Source organism: Rhinatrema bivittatum, chromosome 3 (genome assembly GCF_901001135.1).
Source record: "Rhinatrema bivittatum chromosome 3, aRhiBiv1.1, whole genome shotgun sequence".
Lineage (NCBI taxonomy): Eukaryota > Metazoa > Chordata > Amphibia > Gymnophiona > Rhinatrematidae > Rhinatrema > Rhinatrema bivittatum.
Window position 1 is genome coordinate 362434206 of NC_042617.1, and position 22228 is coordinate 362456433.

Below are 22228 nucleotides of genomic sequence, written 5' to 3' on the forward strand. Positions count from 1 at the left end.
CCCTGGTTCTGGTACTCCGTCAGGGTCGGTTCTTTTTTTATTCCTTTAGGCCAGTTAGGCTACGTTGTTTTCTGTTTGGGTAATTTTCCAAATTGTCCCTTAGGTCCCTTCGCCCTGCCTCCCAGGGGGGTTGTGAGGTTCTGAGGGGACCACCCCCCCCTGGTTGAGGCCGCTGCTAGGGTCGAGGACCCAGCTGGCATAGTAGCAGCGTCAGGGGTGACACCGGGGAGCCCGGTTCACTCACCCCTGCTGGATTAGGGCTCCAGGACCGTGGACAGCGACAGGCTTTTTTGTTAAAAAAAAAAAAAAAAAAAAAAAAGGTTTGGTTTTATTTTCTGCCGGCTCTCTCTTGCTTCGCGGCGCCGCTCGCAGGGGGGGGCGCCGCCGACGGGGGGAGGCCGTTCGAATTTTTTTCTTCAGTTTTCGTCGCTCCTGCTGCTCCGTCTTCGCGCCTCTTCGCCGGCATGCCTCGCGGCTCGGTCTGCCGGGCCTGTGGCTCGGCGCGCGCGCGTCTTTCGCGCGAAAGTCTCTGCGCGGCCTGCATCCCGGGCGGAGAGGGGTCGTCGGGGGCGCCTCGGGGGGCTCGTTCTCGGCCCGCGCGATCGCCTACGCGCGGGGGGGGCGCCGTAGAAAAGCCCCAAGAGCTTTTCCCGATCAGCGCGGGAGTGGCGGCCATTTTGGCCACGGGCCGCGAAATGGCGCGGGACTCGGCAGGGCCTTCGGCCTTGCCTCCCGCGCTTTCCCCGCAGCGAATCGCGGTCGGAAGGGGTCCCTCGGGGGACACAGGGTCCCCGGGGAGTCCCGATGATTTCTCATCGGATTCGGGCTCTCTTTCGGAGGACCTTGCGCTTTTGTTGCGCAAGGTCCTAAAATACAAAAAAAGCAAGCGCGGCCGGAGTGAGGCTCGCAGAGCTCCACCGCTGAAGAGGTCCCGGAAGCCTTCGGGGGTCGCGGAGGGACCCCAGGGCACCTCGCGGGGGAAGCGGCCTCCACGTGGCGTCCCACAGGAGGCCGACACCGATTCCTCCCCCGAGGAGGACGCTGATTCCCCTGAAGAGACCCAGAAGGGGCCCGACGATGTAGGAGCGGACGGCTCCGCTACGTCCGGCGTAGCCAAAGGCTCACAGGCTGTGGAAGGAGACGATCCCAAAGTGGTCAGGCTCTTCCGTAGGGATGAATTGCCACCTCTAATTCCAGCTATTATCCAGGAACTGGGAATAAACCCCCCTCCGGCGGTGGTTCGTCAGGAAGCGAACATGGATCCGGTCCTGTTAGGCCTCACGGGTCCAGCAGTTGCTTTTCCGTTCCATTTTTCCTCAACAGACATCATGTTCCGGGAATGGGACACCCCGGAGTTAGGGTTGAAGGTCAGCAAGGCCATGGACAAACTTTACCCGCTTCCGGAGGATGCGCTGGACCTTCTCAAGTTTCCCAAGGTGGATTCGGCGGTTTCGGCGGTAACGAAAAGATCTACTATCCCGGTTACGGGTGCTACAGCCCTTCGGGACCTTCAGGACAGGAAGCTGGAAGTACAGCTCAAGAAGATTTTTGAGGTTTCAGCGCTAGGAATTCGGGCCGCCATGTGTACGAATTTCGCTTTGAGAGCGGGCTTACGCTGGGCTCAGGTCCTTCAAGCCAATGCGGACCTTTCGGCAGACGAGGCAGCGCAAGCGGATAAGTTGGAAGCGGTAATAGCATATGGCGCAGATGCACTCCACGATCTACTGCGCACTTCGTCTAGATCCATGGTGGCGTCGGTCTCGGCTCGCCGCCTCCTGTGGCTACGCAACTGGGCGGCGGATGGCTCTTCAAAGGCTCACCTCGGGGCGCTGCCATTCAAGGGTAAATTGCTGTTCGGCAAGGAATTAGATGACTTGATGGCTTCCCTGGGGGAAAATAGGGCTCTCAGGTTGCCCGAAGATAGATCCAGGTCGCGGCCTTCCTTTTCAGCCAGGTCCCGCTTTCGTGGGCCCAGGAGGGCGCGGCCTCAAAGGTCGTCGGGGCACTCGTTCAGGTCTTCCTCCTCCCGTACCCCACAGTGGCAGCAGCAGCAGCAGCAGTCCTTTCGTGGGAGGCGTTTTGGTAGACCAGGGGGTGCCCTGGCCATCACGGCGCCCAAGTCTTCACAATGAAAGAGGGTCGGCCCTTCTCCCGCAGCAGCCTCGGCACGCTGTTCCCAACGTCGGGGCGCGGTTGCTGTCGTTTTACGAGAGATGGGCCGGAATAACGTCGGACCAGTGGGTCCTCACCGTGATAAGTCACGGCTACGCGTTAGATTTTGCTCGCATTCCAGTGGACAAGTTCCTTGTGTCACCCTGCAAGGCTCCCGAGAAGAAAGTGGCGGTGCTAGACACCATCCGCCGCTTAGAGGACTTGGGAGCCATCTCCCCCGTTCCTGTCAGCCAACAAGGAAAGGGCCGTTACTCCATTTACTTCATAGTTCCAAAGAAGGACGGCACGTCCCGACCAATTCTGGATCTCAAAGGGGTGAACCGATGCCTACGCGTTCCTCGCTTCAAAATGGAGACCATCCGGTCCGTCATCGCCGCGGTACGGCCAGGCGAGTTCCTGGCCTCCCTGGACCTCACGGAAGCGTATCTTCACATAGGTATCCAGCCGTCATTCCAACGCTTCCTCAGATTCTGCATTCTGGGTCGGCATTACCAGTTTCGGGCGCTCCCTTTTGGGCTCGCAACGGCCCCTCGTATTTTCACGAAGGTGATGGTCGTGGTGGCGGCGCAACTGCGCCGAGAAGGTCTCCATGTCCATCCGTACCTGGACGACTGGTTGATTCGGGCGAAATCCGAGGATCAGTGTCGGATGGCGGTGGCCAGGGTCCTCCATCTGTTGCAGTCCCTGGGATGGGTGGTCAACTTCAGCAAGAGTCATCTGACACCAACGCAGACCCTGGAATATCTGGGAGCTCTTTTCGACACAAAGCAGGGCAAGGTGTTTCTTTCCCTCGAACGGATGGTCAAATTGCAAACTCAGGTACAACGCTTGTTGTCTCTCCGCCAACCACGAGTCTGCGACTACCTTACGGTCCTAGGGTCTATGGCTTCCACGCTGGCGCTGGTGCCATGGGCGTTCGCTCATCTGCGACCTTTACAGTCATCCTTGCTTTCCCGCTGGAAGCCGGTCTCGGAGGATTTCCACTTACCACTTCCTCTAGCGGGACACGCGAGATCCAGCCTGCGTTGGTGGCTGGACCCCAGTCACCTTTCCGCCGGAGTCTCCCTCCTGGTGCCCAGTTGGACAGTGGTGACCACGGATGCCAGCCTCTCCGGTTGGGGAGCGGTCTGCCTAGGGAGCTCAGTTCAAGGCCTATGGTCCGTGTCGCAAGCCCAGTGGTCTATCAATCGCCTAGAGACCAGAGCGGTCCGTCTGGCCCTGCAGGCTTTTCTACCATTGCTGAGGGGAAAGGCGGTCCGAGTGTTGTCGGACAATGCGACCACCGTGGCATACATCAACCGGCAGGGGGGGACCCGGAGCCCCCAGGTGGCGGAGGAAGCTCAGCGCTTGATGGCCTGGTCGGAGCTACATCTCAGCAACCTCGCAGCGTCTCACATTGCGGGAGTCGACAACGTGCAGGCGGACTATCTCAGCCGTCATCGTCTAGATCCCGGAGAGTGGGAGCTGGGGGACGAAGCTTTTCTTCTCATTTGCGAAATGTGGGGAGTGCCCCACATGGATCTGATGGCCACGTGGCACAACGCGAAGGCCCCGCGATTTTACAGTCGACGTCGAGAGCGGGGGGCAGAGGGCGTCGATGCGCTGGTGCTTCCCTGGCCGACGGATGTGCTGCTCTACGTGTTTCCCCCATGGCCGATGATCGGCAAGATTCTACGGCGCATAGAGTTGCATCCGGCCAACGTGATCTTGGTGGCACCGGAGTGGCCTCGCCGGCCGTGGTTCGCAGACCTCGTACAACTGGCAGTGGCGGCACCCCTTCGGTTCCAGGGAATGGCGGCCCTACTCCATCAGGGCCCCGTCTGTTTGGAGGATGCGGATCACTTCTGTCTCGCGGCATGGCTTTTGAGAGGAATCGACTGAAGAGAAAAGGTTATTCAGATGCGGTGGTGGCCACGCTACTGCGTTCCAGGAAGCAGTCGACGTCTTTGGCTTACGTCCGTGTCTGGGTTGTCTTTGAGGACTGGTGCGTGCAGCGCGGGGTGGACCCCACTTCGGCTTCCGTCGCTGAGGTTCTGGCGTTCCTCCAGGCGGGTCTGGCCAAAGGTCTGGCGTGCAGTTCCCTACGAGTCCAAGTGGCGGCGCTGGGGTGTTTGCGAGGTAAGTCTCTGGCGATTCACCCGGATATTGCTCGTTTCCTTCGGGGTGCTAAACACCTTCGCCCCCCGTTACGTCTGCCTTGTCCGGCTTGGAACCTCAATTGGGTTCTCTCCGCTCTATGCATGGCGCCGTTTGAGCCCCTGAAACGCGCGACTCTTAAGGATCTCACTTTAAAAACGGCATTCTTAGTGGCGATTGCCTCGGCACGGCGTGTTTCCGAGTTACAGGCCCTGTCCTGTAGGGAACCTTTCTTGCGTATCTCTGAATCGGGGGTTTCCTTACGGACGGTCCCTTCCTTTCTACCGAAAGTGGTCTCGTCTTTTCACGTTAATCAATCGGTGGAGTTGCCCGCCTTTGCGTGCGGAGACTCCTCTGCTACTGAAGAGAGGGAGTTACGGAAGCTTGACGTGCGGAGATCCCTTCTCCGATATCTGGAGGTCACTAATCCGTTTCGGGTCACAGATCATCTGTTTGTACTGTTTTCTGGACCAAAGAAAGGAGCTACAGCGTCCCGCACAACGATTGCTCGTTGGCTCAAGGAGGCCATTGGTTCGGCTTACTTGGTGCGGGGCAAACCTCTTCCCGTGGGGCTGCGGGCTCACTCGACTCGTTCTCAAGCAGCGTCTTGGGCGGAAGCTTCTCAGGTGTCGCCTCAAGAGATTTGTAGGGCGGCCACCTGGAAGTCATTGCATACTTTTATCCGGCATTACCGGCTGGATGTCCGGGCTACCGATTCTGGGGGTTTTGGAGAGAGGGTACTCCGAGCGGGACTCTCTGCTTCCCACCCTCAGTAGGTTGCTCTGGTACATCCCAGGTGTCCTGGACTGATCCTGGTACGTACAGGGAAAGGAAAATTAGTTTCTTACCTGATAATTTTCGTTCCTGTAGTACCAAGGATCAGTCCAGGATCCCGCCCGCAGTGCTGCGCTGAAGTAATGGAGAGTCCGCTCTGTGTTTTTGATTTGCTCTGTTCCGCTTGTTCGCTCTCTCGGTTGGAGAGTCCGTTTCCAGAAGGGGTGTTTCTTTCCCCGTTAGTTAGCGGTATCTAGTTTGGTTTACTTCTCTGGTTGTGTTCTACTTTGACATTCCGTAAGACTGAGGGGCTGTGACTGGCACAGGGGCATATATGGCTCCGCCCACAAGTTTTAGTCTGTCTCCATCTACTGGTGCGGAGTCACAACCCAGGTGTCCTGGACTGATCCTTGGTACTACAGGAACGAAAATTATCAGGTAAGAAACTAATTTTCCTTTCTTCCGGAGCACTGGAAGATGGGAAGATACCCTATCTACTGAGGGGTCCTTCCGCCCCATTTTGGATCTCAAAAAGGTGAACAAGGCTCTAAAGGTGCCGCATTTCCGCATGGAAACTCTGAGCTCTCTGATCGCGGCGGTCCGCAAGGGCGAGTTTTTAGCTTCTCTGGATCTAATGGAAGCATATTTGCACATACCCATCCGTGAAGATCAGCAAAAGTTTCTTCGCTTCATGGTCCTAGGAATGCATTACCAATTCTGCGCTCTACCGTTCGGTCTGGTTACCACTCCCCGCACATTCACCAAGGTCATGGTGGTAGTAGCAGCGGCCCTGCAGAGACAAGGTCTTCTCATTCATCCCTATTTGGACGTCTGGCTCATCAGGGTGAAGTCGAGGGAACGCTGTTTGGAAGCTATAAGCAAGGTGGTCCGCAAGGGCGAGTGATCAATCAGGCCAAGAGCAACTTTGTCCCTTCTCAGACAATGGACTTCCTGGGAGCCCAGTTCGTTACCAGTGTCGAAAGTTTTTCTCCCACTGGATTGAATGACCAAATTGATGAAGCAGGTTCGTCACTTGTTGTCTCTCCCACTGCCCAAAGCCTGGGACTACCTTCAGGTCCTTGGCTCCATGGCATCCACTCTGGAAGTGGTTCCTTAGGCTTTTGCTCATATGAGACCATTACAACGAGCGTTGCTTTCCCGGTGGGATCCCAAGTCGGAGGAGTTTCAGTTCCCTCTACCGCTCACTGATCACGCCAGGTCCAGTCTTGGGTGGTGGCTTTGCCCGCACAACTTATCTCGAGGGATGGATCTCGAAGTTACGAGCTGTGTAGAGGTGACCACGGATGCCAGTCTCTCTGGCTGGGGAGCTGTCTGCCAGTCTCATTCAGTTCAGGGCAGTTGGTCCCCGGAGGAATCCAGCTGGTCGATCAATCGCCTGGAAACCAGAGTGGTCAGACTGGCTCTGCAACACTTTCTCCCGTGCTTACGCAATCAGGTGGTCCGCATCCTGTCAGACACTGCGACGACGGTGGCCTACATGAACCATCAAGGAGGTACCAGAAGTCGACGAGGCGAAGCAGCTCATGGCTTAGGCGGAAAACAACCTTGCGCTGTTAGCGGCAGCTCACATCGCTGGGAAGGACAACATACAAGCGGACTTCCTAAGTCGAAAGCACATAGATCCAGGAGAGTGGGAGCTTTCCGTCCAAGCAATGAATCTAATTTCCCGCAGGTGAGGGACTCCCCACATGGACTTGATGGCAACGCGGGACAATGCCAAAGCTCCTCGCTTCTTTAGTTGCAGAAGAGATCACGGCGCAGTGGGGGTAGATGTGCTCGTACTCCCCTGGCCGACCTCAGTCTTCCTGTTCGTGTTCCCTCCTTGGCCATTGGTGGGCAAAGTTCTTTGCAGGATAGAAGTTCACCCAGGGAGCTTAATTCTAGTGGCCTCCGGAATGGCCCTGACATCCGTGGTTCACGGATCTAGTCAATCTGGTGGTGGACGGGCCTCTACAACTCGGAAGTCTTCCACATCTTCAAGGTCCTATATTTTTCGACCAGGCAGATCGCTTTTGTCTAGCGGCTTGGCTTTTGATAGGAGGAGATTGAGGAAGAAGGGATATTCGAAGAAGGTTATTACTATGCTGCTGCAAGCCAGAAAAACGTCTCTCTGGCTGCAAGCCAGAAAAACGTCTCTCTCATATGTCAGGGTGTGGAGAGTGTTTGAGATGTGGTGTCATGAGCGAGAGATTTTTCCCCGACACGCATCTATTGCCCAGATGTCAAGTTTTTTGCAAAATGGCTTAGCCAAGGGCTTGTCTTTTAATTCCCTCTGAGTACAAGTAGCGGCCCTAGGCTCTCTGGTTGGCAGTTCGGTAGCATCTCATCCGGATGTGGTGCATTTCCTTAGAGGAGTGAAGCACTTGAAGCCTCCCATCTGGCCTGTATGTCCATCTTGGAGTCTTAATTTAGTTCTTCGCGTCCTATGCAATTGGCCCTTTGAACCCATTAAAAAGATGACGTTAAAGGACCTCATGTTGAAAACGGTGTTTTTGGTGGCTGGCTGCTCTGCTCGCAGGATCTCAGAATTACAGGCTTTCTCTTGTAGGGAACCCTTTTTGAGAATTTCTGATTCGGGAGTTTCTCTTCAAAGGTCCCGTCCTTTTTGCCAAAGGTGGTCTCAACCTTTCATTTAAGTCTGTCAGTTGAGCTTCTGGCCTTTCCTAATTTGGCGGCCAACGTTCCGCATGCAAGAGAACTTCGTCGTTTGGATGTCCGCTGATCTCTATTATGCTATTTGGAGGTCAATAATTCTTTTAGACTGTCAGATCATTTATTTGTCCTGTGGAGCAGGCCCCGGAGAGGTCAGAAAGCTTCTAAGCCAACCATTCCATGCTGGTTGAAAGAGACTATTTCGTCCGCTTATATTTGTAAAGGTCGACCTGTTCCGGAGGGCCTGAAAGCCCATTCCATTCGCTCTCAAGTGGCTTCTTGGGCAGAATCTTAGGTGGTGTCGCCACAAGAGAGTTGTAGAGCTGCTACTTGGAAGACGCTCCACACATTTGCTCGCCACTACCGCTTGGACGTTCAGGCTCCAGAAAGCTGCAATTTTGGCAGTAGCGTACCTCGCGCTGGACTCGCAAGGACCCCCCAGTTTAGGGAAGCTTTGGTACATCCCACAGTCTGGACTGATCCGGGTATGTACAGGGAAAGGAAAATTGGTTCTTACCTGCTAATTTTCGTTCCTATAGTACCACGGATCAGTCCAGACACCCGTCCTGGAGTGGGTGTTTCAAGAGTCCGTGCGCATATTCCGATTTTTATTGCAGCACACTAAGGGGCGGATTTTAAAAGGAGCGCGAATAGCCTACTTTTGTTTGCGCTCCAGGCGCAAACAAAAGTACGCTGGATTTTAGCAGATACGCGCAGAGCCGCGCGTATCTGCTAAAAACCTGGATCGGCGCGCGCAAGGCTATGGATTTTGTATAGCCGGCGCGCGCCGAGCCGCGCAGCCTACCCCCGTTCCCTCCAAGGCCGCTCCGAAATCGGAGCGGCCTCGGAGGGAATCCTCTAACGCCCTCCCCTCACCTTCCCCTCCCTTCCTCTACCTAACCCACCCGCCCGGCCCTGTCTACACTCCTCCCTTACCTTTGTTGGGGGATTTACGCCTCCCGGAGGGAGGCGTAAATCCCCGCGTGCCAGCGGGCCTCCTGCGCGCCGGGACGCGACCTGGGGGCGGGTACGGAGGGCGCGGCCACGCCCCCGGACCACCCCAGGCCGTAGCCACGCCCCCGTACCCGCCCCCAAAACGCTGCCGACACGCCCCGAAAACGCTGCGACGACCGGGACCGCCCCCCAACACGCCCCCGACAAGCCCCCCTCGGAGAACCCCGGGACTTACGCGAGTCCCGGGGCTCTGCGCGCGCCAGTAGGCCTATGTAAAATAGGCTTCCCGGCGCGCAGAGCCCTGCTCGCCTAAATCCGCCCGGTTTTGGGCGGATTTAGGCGAGCAGGGCTCTTAAAATCCGCCCCTAAGAGAGAACACTACAGGTTGTTTTCAGTGTTCTACTTTTATTATTGTAGTTCTGTTATTGCTTGATTCATTGTTATTATGGTTAACTATTATTCTGCTTGGTTAATCTATATACTGAAGGGATGCAGGAGGCACACCAGGTTAAGTGAGGGTGCCCTTCAAGTTTTTCTCTGTCTCCATCGGCTGGAAGGGAGGCATAACCCACAGTCTGGACTGATCCATGGTACTACAGGAAGGAAAATTAGCAGGTAAGAACCAATTTTCCTATCTGTAGCAGTCTTCTGTTTTCTCAGTAGGTGAAATTGTAGTGTTGTTGCTGTTTGAATTATGATGTGGCAAATTAGCTACATATCTGAGGTTTGGTTGTTTTTTGTTTGTTTTGTTTTTCAGGATTTTGTATTTCACAGTGTGTCTGGTAGTGTAGGGAATTTGTGTTGCTATAACTGAGATGACACTAGAATATGAATTTTTATTTTGTATGGGGAAATGTCCTAGTTCTGCTCTGCACCCATTTCCAATTGTTGGGTATGGGGAATCTGTGAATGCAGAACATATATTTTACAAAATTGGAGGTGTAGGCTTTGTCGGGTTTAAACATATAGAAACATAGAAATGACAGCAGGAAAGGACCAAACGTTCCATCCAGTCTGCCCAGCAAGCTTATGGTAGTATCTACTGTGCCATACAAGTCACCCTTATACTTATCAGTTTCCCAGACCATCAAAGTCAGGGCCCTTGTTGGTTGCTGTTTGAGTCCAATTCCCCGTTACCTCTTGCCGTTGGAGTTGCATCAAAAGTATTAGGCTTTTTGATTAAGGATAGTAACTGTTGCATCAGCAAGTTACCCCCATGCTTTATTTGTTTTCCCAGACTTGCTTGCTTGCTGTCTGATTTTAATTCCTCTTTTCCCCCTGCCGTTGAAGCAGAGAGCAATGATGGAATTGTATCAACAGTATGAAAGGTTATAATAATGCACAATCGTCAAACCTTTTCTGTTGGAAAGAAATTGGAACTAGGGGTCACGAAATGAAACTTTAGGGAGGATGACTCAGAACCAACGTCGGAAGTATTTCTTCACGGAGAGGGTGGCGGATGCCTGGAATGCCCTTCCAGAGGAGGTGGTGAAGACAAAAACTGTGAAAGGATTCAAAAGGGCTTGGGATAAACACTGTGGATCCCTAAAACTAGAGGATGGAAATGAAGAAAAGAGTGCATGGGGATAACTTGCTGCTGTGGCAGTTGCTACCCTTAACCAATAAGCCTACATACTGTTAACGCAACTCCATCATTGCTCTCTGTTTCAATAGCAAGGAGTTACAGGGAACTGGGTTCACACAGTAACCAACGAAGGCCCTGACTTTTAAGTTTGGGAAACTTACAACCATGGGGGGGGGAGGGTAACCTGCACGGCAGATACTACCATAAGCTTGCTGGGCAGACTGGATGGACCATTTAGTCCTTTTCTGCAGTCATTTCTGTTTCTATGGTCTGGGAATGTTTCAGGTGGACCCAACTTCTTCACTTGCTGCAATTTATGTCGGTGTCATGATTCCGGTGTTTCTCGGGAGTAACAATATTACAGTGTTTTACACAGTGTCCAGTGGATGAGCCATGGTACTTTTTTTTTTTTTTTTCTGTTGCAACAATTTGACATCCAAATATAAAGAAGGAGCAATACTGCACTCCACAAATCGTAAACAAAATCCACTAAGGAGTGCAAGAAGACTCTAGGTCCAATAATTTCATTTTCAATATTATTTATTTCAAGTTTTAAATGTTCCAAGGAGCCACTCCTGTTTTAAAGTAATGCACAAATGAATGACTGCTTCAGGGTCCCCCGACACGGACCCCGTGTTTCGCCCGAAGGCTGCGTCGGGAGGGACAGTCTATATTTTTTAACAAAAGCTTAAAGTCAGCTGAGGAGTTCACACAGCTCAAAACGGCAAGGAGGAACATTTAAAACTTGAAATAAATAATATTGAAAATGAAATTATTGGACCTAGAGTCTTCTTGCACTCCTTAGTGGATTTTGTTTGCAACAATTTGACACCCATGGATAATAAATTGGCTCTTTCATATTCACAAGCAAGGAGCTGACAGATAGTGGTAACTGCTGTAACTCGATACTTTTCAATTAGTGTGGTTTTTATAACCTAATTTTGTGATTAGTGTTGAGTGTGTATGTAATTTATTCTCTATATAAATATACAAAAAGAATGACCATGTGTATACAATAAAGTAAGAAATGGGCATTGAGAGCTAGGAGCCGGGTGGGCATAGAGACTGGTTTGTTTGGGGGCTCGCCGCCCCCAACCAAAAAAGGATTCCACTGCCCTGCTTTGCACATATATTGGGCACAAGGTTACAGACAGAAAAAAATAAAGAATTGAATTAGCAAAAGTTTGAAATTTTGTGAGCAGTATCACCAGTCACCAAGGCTTGGCCCACTAACCTTGGTAATTGGAGCTATTGCTTATAGGTTTCAAAACTTGTTCTAGTTCAACCCCGTTTTGAGAGCTTGAAGGCTCTTTGTTCCGGTGAGAATCCATTCCAGCCTGTGCCTCCTTTCTTCTGGTACTGTAGCCGAGTCAGCTGATGGTGTTCCAAAGGGAGACTGAATCTGGTTTGTTCCGTGAAGAATAAATGCCCATTTTAATGTAGAGGTTCCCAAATTGTGTTCGTCCCAGGAAAGACAGGATACCTTGTGTTGGACCACACAAAACAAATTGTTCTTTCAGTGCCTTCTCCAGATGTGTGTGCAGCAACTGCAGAGTAGGCACTATTTCTATACAACAAAGCATGGTTTTCATGTTACTAATTAACTCCGTTTAACACACTTTCACTTTCTCAGACTGTTGTGCAGCAAGTTTCCAAAGATGGCTCAGAATATGGATTCAAAAGTGAACTGCTGTCTAGTTTACCAAGAGGAAAGATGTTGGTTGAATTTAGGTAAGTGCATAAATATAACACAGCTTTTGTTAAACCTAAAGTCCCTCCCACCACCACCAACAGGATATCTGTATTTAGAGCCCTAAATCTCACCACCTGGGCTTGTGGTGCAAGCTCTGGACTGCCTCTACTTTTGTCTGTTTCTTTTCCTGAAGATGTGGCCTGCAGAACTGGACATGGTATTCTAGATTAGGTCCACTCATGGGTTGCGCAGGGATACAAAGAGCTGCTTTGTTTCTGCTGGTTATACCTCTGTGTGCATGCTCGCTTCACTGCCTTATCACAATGTTTTAGTGACCTTGAGGTCATCAGTTGTGCTCAGTACTCTCTCCTCTTTTGGTGTTCATCAGTAAGATATCCCCCTCCCACAAAGCATATTGCTGGTTTGGGATTCTGCCTCTCTAGTGCATGGCTTTGCACTTTTTGGCATTAAATATTAACTCTCAAACCTTTGACCTTTCTGACTTTTATAGACCTTTATTCCAGACCCTCTAGAGGGCTCACCCTGTTGTAGATTTTGGTGTCACCTGCAAACACCCCCCCCCCCCCAAACAACCACCTTTTACTAGCCCGTCTTCAGTATCACAAGGAACTCTTTAAAATATGCGTAAATACAAATAGCTAAATCGCTTACAAAAATCTGGCCACAAGAGGGGTATCAGGAAATGTACATTTTGTGTACTTATTGCACATTGCCATGACTCTTGAATGGCGATTAAAACAATGTAAATAAATGATCTGCATGGTCCTTATTAGTTGTCACATTCTCTGTTTCTGGGAGATTAGCTTGGGCACAGGGCTGGCCTCTCTACTCTCCCTGCCCCAATCTTCCTTTCTCCTTCTCCTCTGTGGCAGCAGATAGGAGCATTTCATACCTGCATTCTCTCCCAGCTAACTTTAGTCTTGGGTTTCAACTCTGTGGTTCCCCATAGTCTTGCGGGGACCTGCTGACCCTGTGATTCAGATTGCATGTCTGAAGTTGACCAATGGAGGAGGCAGTCACAGGTATGAAACGTGGTAGGCACAATTTTTCCTTCTGCTGGCTCGGTTGATTGAGGATTGGGACGTAAGGAAGTGTGCATGCTAGCCACAGGACTTGGAGTGGAAGGCTGGCAGCTCTCCTTTTGAGGGCAGTGAGAACAAGAACACAGCAAGATAGGGAGGGAGACAACAAACACACAGAGGAAATTTGATCCCTAAATATTACACATGAAAATGTAAAATAGACCCAGCTCTATTTTGCTGTGCACCCTTCAATTTTTGGCACAAACTTCCATTTGCCCCCCCTCCCCCATCTGCTGCTTGTTACTTGACTAGTTTCTTATGCTGCTCAGCTTGTTGGTGGTAATTCCTCACAGGAAATGCAAAGGCCTGAAGAATGCAATGCACATCCAGTGCCGATTCCTCGGTCATGTAATTGAGAGATGAATCGGATCTGTTCAGCATGATCTCTTCCTGTTGAAATCATGCTGCCCTGGATCGTGTGATCACTGGATTCAAGAGATTCCACCATCATGTCCTTTAATGGGGGTTTTTTTTGTTTTGTTTTGTTTTTTCGCCCTTGAGTCTCGGCTGTGCTGGAGATATTAAATGGATTCTCAGCTGTTTGAATGTGCCTCAGGTTTAGAGGAGATACAGCCTCACTCCCACTGGTTATTTCTGATGTGGCAATTGATTATCTTTAACATTCAGAAGAAATCCTTTCCAAAGGAATCATTACAACAAGAGTGTACTGCATTTCAAAAGTCATATCCATAAGATTTGGTAGCTCCTGAAAAGTGTAGAGGAATAATGATATATTGGGGTGGGGGTTTAATTTATAGAAAACCCTAGGGATAAGTAGCTGTCAGTTGGGAGAAAAGGTAGATGTTTGCTCCGAGTTTCTAATCACTAGTTTATACCGAAGTTACATGATTTATATAGTAACTCTTTTTTTTTTCCCAGTGTTCCTGTATAGTCCGTTTCAGTTTTTTTGTTTAAAAAGAGAGTGAATGTATCTGATAAGAAACTTTTCTATCCATTTAACAAGCCTGATGAAAGAAGGGGAGGATGCACAAGATTATAAAGGCTGAGCCTCTGGTTCCTCCGGTCATGTGGTCTCTTGATTGAATCCCAGATTCATGCAGGGTGGGGGCAGAAGTGTCCCCGATGGGTTTTTGAAGCATTGGATTCAGCAGCGGAAACTAAAACTGCACACCAGAAGGTCAGCAGTAAGGGAGTGGGAAAGATTTAGCAATAGTTTTGGTTTTTTTTTTTTTTTTTGCTCCAGTGTGAAAATTCCTCTAGTTTTCCATCACTCTATATCTATTGCCCTGAGATAGCTGGGATATTTTCATTGCTATGTCTTGAGAATTTTGCAATGGAGCAAAACTTTAATAAACCTGCTTTCAGGATCCTTAGAGGGAGGGATCTGAGGCAGTACATTACTTTCTGAAACTGGGGAGCCTGTCCTGGAGTGGGTTTCATACAGTTTTTTATATTTATTTAAATTAGGTAAAATGATTCAACTCGGACAGTGGGAGCAGAACTTGTATAGCATGATGATTTAAAAAAAAAAAAATGTGTATAAAGCTTGCTCTAACAATCACGTCGGTAACTTGCAGCTCTCCAAATGTTGCCAAAAGGTTTCACGTCGGACACCTTCGTTCCACAATCATTGGTAAGTAGGCTTTAGATGTCCACTGCTCTGAGAATGCCGGCTATTCATGAGATGTAATTTAATAGATTTTTTTTTTAAAGAATGGCATTAATTTAGGTCCAGCTCACATTTAAATTTTTTTTATTTATTTGTGAAGGGGTTAGAAGCCTGGTGGATTTTGACGACAATAGTAGCTAAAGAGTTGAGCTAATCTGAAAAAAAAAGGGGTTTTTTTTACCCCTATTGTATTTATTTTTCCATTTATAGTCTGCCCTTTCCAGAAAAACCCAGGGCGAAGGTCTTTTTCATAATTTTATTAAGATAACCAACGGCCAAGTTATGTACAGTATGTGCTTTAAAGCCCACGTGCAACAAGATGGCTTTCAAACTCAAGGCATCTGCCCAAATTCATTTTGATTCTTATTTGCATCACCTTCAGCATTTCACAAATGTGGCTTCAAATCTAAATTATCGTTTTCATGCTGAATATGTGTGAGTACGTTTTATGTAGTGCAGATTGGGTGTATAAGATTATGTGAATTAGCCACTTACATACAGGACCTTTTGAAAACATAAGGCATGCATATACACTTAATCCACGTTCTCACGTCCACAGGTTCGTGTGTGGAGGTGTAGCCTAGTGGTTAGAGCAGTGGGCTTCGACATAGGGAAACCAGTGTTCAAATCCCACTGTTGCTCCTTGTGACCTTGGGCAAGTCACTTTACCCTCTTTTGCCTCAGGTACAAAATTAGATTGTAAGCCCCCCCCCCCCCACCCCCTGCAGCTGGAAACTGTCCAGCACACGATCAGTAAGCGCCAAGACCAGGTAAGAAAAAATCTTTAAATTAATGTCTCCGGTCTCCAGAGCTTGAATTGCCGTACCGAATCCGTCCCTGGCGAGGTTAGAAGGGAGCACCAATCGGGTTGAGCAGCTTTGGTTGGGCTAGGCTCCGATCCGGTGCAAGGGTCCACACACGTGGAGACCCTCGGGGGGCGCCATCTTACGCGCAGGGGTCGTCAACACCATCTTCCCTTCTCGAACATTGGTATGCGCAGGGCAGGCCAGGCGGCTGAGGCACCTAACTTGCGTGCGTCCAATACAGACGCGCGCATAGCTGCACACACAACTGAGCACTCCTGTGTGCATAACTACACATACAGCCACGTTTACAACTGCATGTGCGCAAACACAGAGAGACAATGGCACCGGCGCCCAAGAAGGCCAGAAGGCACTCTCTTTGCACAGTCTGCCACATAAGAGCCGCCCAGTTGAATGGGAGTCCTGCCTGTGTCAACATTGCAAAGAAGCCCAGGGGGAACCAAAGCCTGGTCCCTTACTGTCAGGAGAAGGTTCCAGAACTACTGACGATAGCTCCCCGGACCTTTGCATCTCCGAGATGGCTTCTCCACAGGAGGGAACCTCTGGGGCCCCTACTCCGACTCCCTCTGGGATTAACATGGACCCAGGGACCTTCTCCTGGTTGGAATTTTTCCAAGGGTTGCAAGCCTTCATTCAGGCGCAATCAGCCCCAGCTGCGCCCCAGGCTCATCACCTGCCGGAAGCACAAGATCCTCCCGGCCCAGCTCGGAAGCCTCGAGGCATGCCTCGCCGAACCAAGAACTTCCCTAAAAGAGCCCCAGACACCTCAGATGATGAGTGACTCCCTGGAAGAAGGAGAAATCCCTCCAAGAATGGAACCAGACTGAACCATGCTTCACTTCTACCACAAGGTCGAATTACCAGCCCTTGTTTCCCAGACTCAAGACGCTGGATATTCCAGGCACAGACCCTATGGCGGAACCAAAGAAGAACCCCATCTTGGTGTCCCTTCGTAAGGCCTCATGCTATTTCCCAATGATGGAATGATGGAAGCATCCAGGAACTGATTGACCTGGAATGGGATGCCCCGGAGGCCAGCTTCAAAGGGGGTCAGGCCTTGGAAGCCCTATACCCGCTAGAACCAGCGACCAAGGAACGCCTGCGTTTCCCAAAAGTGGATGCTATGGTATGTGCCGTCTCAAAGTGAACAACGATTCCTGTTGAGGGAGGGGCTGCATTGAAGGACATTCAGGACAGATGATTGGAATCCATCCTTAAGCAGGCTTTTGACGCAAGAGCAATGACACTGCAGATTGCTTCATGCTGCACACTGGTGGCATGTTCCTGCTTGTTCCTCTCGAGAGAGGCAAATAACTCTGGAACCTATACCGGTGATATGATGGAACCTGCAGCAGCCTTCTTCACGGACACAAGCTCAGACCTGGTGCACACCTCAGCCAGGGGCGTTGCCTCGATAGTGACAGCCAGAAGACAACTATGGCTACGGAATTGGTCTGCGGATGCGACATCTAAAGCGAATCTCACAAGAATGCCTTTTAAAAGATCTCTCTTGTTTGGAAGTGAATTGGAGAAGTTAACCAGCAAATAGGGCGAATCCCCAGTGCCTTGGCTACCAGAAGATAAGAGTAAAAGTGTCCCTCCCCTAGAAGAACCAAGGGCAGAGGATCGCAGTTCCAGGCACCTTGTCCCTCCGGAAGGTCCCAGCCCTTTCGGAACAGACAGACCAAGAGGGGAGCAGGCTCGGGGGCAGGCTCCAGCCATACTCCACAATGAGAATGGGCCGACCCATCCACAGGAAGAGGATATAGGGGGTCGACTTGCCCTCTTCTAACAAAGATGGGGTCAAGATAACATCTGACAAATGGGTTCTAAACATTTTCGAGAAGGTTCTCTCTGGAGTTCCGCAGCATCCCTCGAGACAAATTTATGATGTCACCCTGCCACTTCCACTTCACGAGACTGCAGTAGAAACCACTTTAACAAGACTACTCAGTCTGAAGGCAATAACTCTGGTTCCCACCCCCAACAAAATATGGGGCGCTATTCCATTTATTTTATCGTTCCCAAAAAGGAAGGATCATTCCGGCCCTTCTTGGATCTCAAGAACATCAACCGTCATCTGCGGGTTCTACACTTCCGCATGGAAACCCTTCGCTCTGCAATAATGGCAGTACAACCGGGAGAGTTTCTAACCTCCCTGGACCTTTCCGAAGCCTATCTTCACAACCCAGTCATCAGGATCACCAGCACTTTCTGCGTTTTACGATACTGGGTCACCATTACCAGTTCAGAGTGCTACCCTTCGGCCTAGCAACCACCCCCAGAACTTTCACCAAAATCATGGTGGTCATGGCGGCAACACTGAGGAAGGAAGGGATCTTCCTTTGGTACACTCTGTCATGAACTACTTCTCTAAAGAACTGATTATGTCTAATGATATATTATAACCAAACCTTTGGCGGCACCTGTTAGAATGTACTATAGTATGCTTTTACCTACATTAAATATGTGCCTACATGTAAACCGTTGCGATGGTATATAACTTAGCGATGGTATAGAAAAGGTTTTAAATAAATAAATCTTGGTACACCCTTACCTGGACGATTGGCTAATCAAGGCAAAGTCTTCGGAAGAGAACCGGCAGGTGACCAGCACAGTCAAGAGTCTACTGCAGGAACTCTGTTGGGTCGTGAACACGGGCAAGAGCAGTCTGCAGCCCTCTCAATTGCTACCTGGGGGCCCGTTTCAACACCAAACAGAACAAAGTGTTCCTCCCTCCTCCGAGGAGAAGGAAACGGATGGAACAATTACGACGATTGATGACCAATGCATGCCCCAAGGTATGGGACTATCTTCAAGTCCTCAGCCTTATGGCATCAACCCTGGAGATCGTCCCGTGGGCAAGGGCCCATATGCGACCGCTCCAGCGCTCATTACTGTCATGATGGAATCCATTGTTCCAGGACTACTCAATTCGCCTCCAACTACCAGCAGAGGTACGTTTTCAGCTCTAGTGGTGGCTACAGGAAGACCACCTAAGCAGAGGAGTAAACCTATCCCCACCAAACTGGATCTTGCTCCCACGGATGTGAGCCTGCGAGGGTGGGGAGCCCACTGTCGGGAGATAACTGCCTAGGGACAATGGAACAAGGAAGAGGTGGAATGGAACATAAACCGCCTGGAAGCTCAAGCAGTCAGACTAGCATGCCTGCAGTTCAGCAACAGACTCTGGGGAGAGTCAGTCATAATAATGTTGGACAATGCAACAACGGTTGCTTACATCAACTGCCAGGTAGGAACCAAGAGCCAGCAGGTGTCTCTGGAGATAGACCCTCTCTTGGCATGGGCGGAGATAAACCTACTAGGGATCTCGGCCTCCCTCATTGCAGGAAAAGGCAACGTCTAAGCAGACCTCCTCAGCAGAGAGAGCTGGACCCGGGGGAATGGACACTGTCGATCACAGCCTTCCAACTGATAGTAAATTGCTGGGGCTTCCCAGCCATGGATCTACTGGCCACCTGTTTCAGTGCCCAAGTCCCCAGGTTCTTCAGCCGCAGATGAGAGCCACAATCCCAAGGAATCAACACTCTCATCCAGACTTGGCCAGAGGAAGACTTACTGTACGCATTCCCCCCCCATGGCCACTACTGGGCAGGGTCATCCTTAAGATAGAACATCACAGGGCCAAGACTACCATGGTTTGTAGACATGCAGACTCCTTGTGGGGAACACTCTGTGCATACCTCCACACAGGGACCTTCTCCGGCAGGTCCCAATTCTCCACGAAAATCTGTCTCTATTCTCTCTTATGGTCTAGCCCTTGAGAGGACATGCCTGAAGAAGAGTGGTTACTCAAAGGCCATGATTGACACCCTGCTCCGAGCTGCAAGTTCTCCACATCCCTGTCATACATACGGATCTGGAGAGTATTCGAAGCCTGGTGTGAGGACTGCGGGATTCTCCCGCGGACAGCCAAGATTCCCATGATTCTGGAGTTCCTTCAGGACAGTTTGAAGAAGGGGTTGTCACTCAACTCCCTCAAGGTCCAAGTAGCCGCACTGACCTGCTTCAGAGCAAAAGTGGACGATATCCGGCTATCAACCCATCCGGACTTGTCATGCTTCCTGAAAGGGGTTAAACAACTCCCACCACCCCTAAAGTGGCCGGTGCCTCTATGGAATCTCAATCTAGTATTAGACTTCCTGGCTGGGGCTTCCTTCAGACCAACACGTGGTCTGTCAGTACGCCTCTTAACATTGAAGACTGCATTCCTGGTGGTAATATGTTCAGCTCGTCACATCTCCGAACTACAGGCAATATCCTGTCAGGAACCATTCCTTAGGTTCACGCCTGGAACCATACAACTGTGCACTGTTCCTTCCTTCCTACCAAAAGTGGTTTTCGAGTTTCACTTGAACCAAACCATCTCACTACAATCTCCGGATGAACATAAGGACTCAAAAGACTCATGCCTTCTTCGCCATCTAAATGTCAGCAAACTCCTGGTGCGATACCTGGAAAGATCGGAACTGGTGCGCAAAATGGATCGCTTGTTCGTTCTTCACGGCGGGAAGAAACAAGGAGAAGTGGCCTTGCGGGCGATCATAACCTGCTGGATCAAAGAAGTAATCAAGGCAGCCTACATAGAGGCAGCAAAGCCCTTACCTCTACAGGTTAAGGGTCATTCTGTAAGGGCCCAGGCAGTCTCTTGGGCAGAAACCAAGCTGCTGTCACCCACCAAGATCTGTCGGGTGGCGATGTGGTCCTCCATACAAACCTTCTCCATGTTCTACCGCCTGGATGAGTTCATCTGTCTACACTAAGGAAAACGAAATTATCAGGTAAGTAATTTCTCCATTCCTCCTGCCCCTCCCCCCCCCACCATGCAGCTCAGACATAATAGTAACACAGTAATGATAGCAGAAAAGGACCAAATGAATCATCCAGTCTGCCCAGCAAGCCTCTTATAGTAGTATATGCCATGCTGTGTAGGTTACCCCATGTTTCTCTCTTACTGGGTAATGAGCTGCCTTGAAAATTCAGACCGTACTGCTTATGAACATTGCAGTAACAGCCTTTTTTTGTCACGGGCCCCAATATTTAAAAAGGGCTCCAGGGGTGATCCAGGAAACTACAGACCAGTTAGCCTGACTTCAGTGCCAGGAAAAATAGTGGAAAGTGTTCTAAACATCAAAATCGCAGAACACATAGAAAGACATGGTTTAATGGAACAAAGTCAGCATGGCTTTACCCAGGGCAAGTCTTGCCTCACAAATCTGCTTCACATTTTTGAAGGAGTTAATAAACATGTGGATAAAGGTGAACCGGTAGATATAGTATACTTGGATTTTCAGAAGGCGTTTGACAAAGTTCCTCATGAGAGGCTTCTAGGAAAAGTAAAAAGTCATGGGATAGGTGGCGATGTCCTTTCATGGATTACAAACTGGCTAAAAGACAGGAAACAGAGAGTAGGATTAAATGGACAATTTTCTCAGTGGAAGGGAGTGGACAGTGGAGAGCCTCGGGGATCTGTATTGGGACCCTTACTTTTCAATCTACCTTATAAATGGCCTGTGACCGACGGCCCGCAAATGCGCAGTAGAGCGCAGCTCTACTGCGCATGTGCGGGCAAGGATGTCGATCAGAAAAAAAAAATGGCGGTGGGGCCGCAGGAGCGGGAGGAGAAGCAGCGGCGCCGCGCGCGGTGCCGCTGCTTCTCCTCCCCAGATCTGCCGGCAGATCTCGGGGGGGGTCACTGCCGCGCGCGCGGGAGTGACCCCCCCCGAGATCTGCCGGCAGGAGCGGGAGGAGTTAATGGAGCCGGGTGAGGGTTGCGGGAAGTCGCGCTTACGGCGCCGGGAGGAAATGGAGGTGGGTGAAGGGAGGGAGGGAGGGAGAGGGGGACTGAGTGAGTGGGAGGGAGAGGGGGACTGAGTGAGTGGGAGGGAGGGAGGGAGAGGGGGACTGAGTGAGTGGGAGGGAGGGAGAGGGGGGGACTGAGTGGGAGGGAGTGAGGGAGAGGGGGGGCTGAGTGAGAGGAGAGGGAGGGTGGAGAGGAGTGGGTGGGGGAGGGGGGGTGGTGAAGAGTGAGGGGAGAGAGAATGAGGGGGAGGTGAGAGACAGAGGGATGTAGCCCGTTTTAACGGGCTTTACGGCTTGTATATTTATAAATGATCTGGAAAGAAATACGACGAGTGAGATAATCAAATTTGCAGATGACAAAAAATTGTTCAGAGTAGTTAAATCACAAGCAGATTGTGATAAATTGCAGGAAGACCTTGTGAGACTGGAAAATTGGGCATCCAAATGGCAGATGAAATTTAATGTGGATAAGTGCAAGGTGATGCATATAGGGAAAAATAACCCATGCTATAATTACACAGTGTTGGGTTCCATATTAGGTGCTACCACCCAAGAAAGAGATCTAGGTGTCATAGTGGATAACACATTGAAATCGTCGGTTCAGTGTGCTGCGGCAGTCAAAAAAGCAAACAGAATGTTGGGAATTATTAGAAAGGGAATGGTGAATAAAACGGAAAATGTCATAATGCCTCTGTATTGCTCCATGGTGAGACCGCACCTTTAATACTGTGTACAATTCTGGTCGCCGCATCTCAAAAAAGATATAATTGCGATGGAGAAGGTACAGAGAAGGGCTACCAAAATGATAAGGGGAATGGAACAGCTCCCCTATGAGGAAAGACTAAAGAGGTTAGGACTTTT

General features: G+C 50.4%; 1 protein-coding gene across 4 annotated transcripts in view; it reads left to right on the forward strand.

The window, feature by feature from the left end:
- The window catches only part of RARS2 (arginyl-tRNA synthetase 2, mitochondrial), a 128881-nt gene that overhangs the window by 22891 nt on the left and 83762 nt on the right, over positions 1 to 22228 (forward strand). For all 4 annotated transcript variants that reach the window (XM_029595437.1, XM_029595438.1, XM_029595441.1 and 1 more), the window contains exons 5-6: positions 11928 to 12025; positions 14629 to 14684. In XM_029595437.1, the coding sequence (XP_029451297.1) occupies positions 11928 to 12025; positions 14629 to 14684 (154 nt within the window). The remainder of the gene's footprint in view (positions 1 to 11927; positions 12026 to 14628; positions 14685 to 22228) is intronic.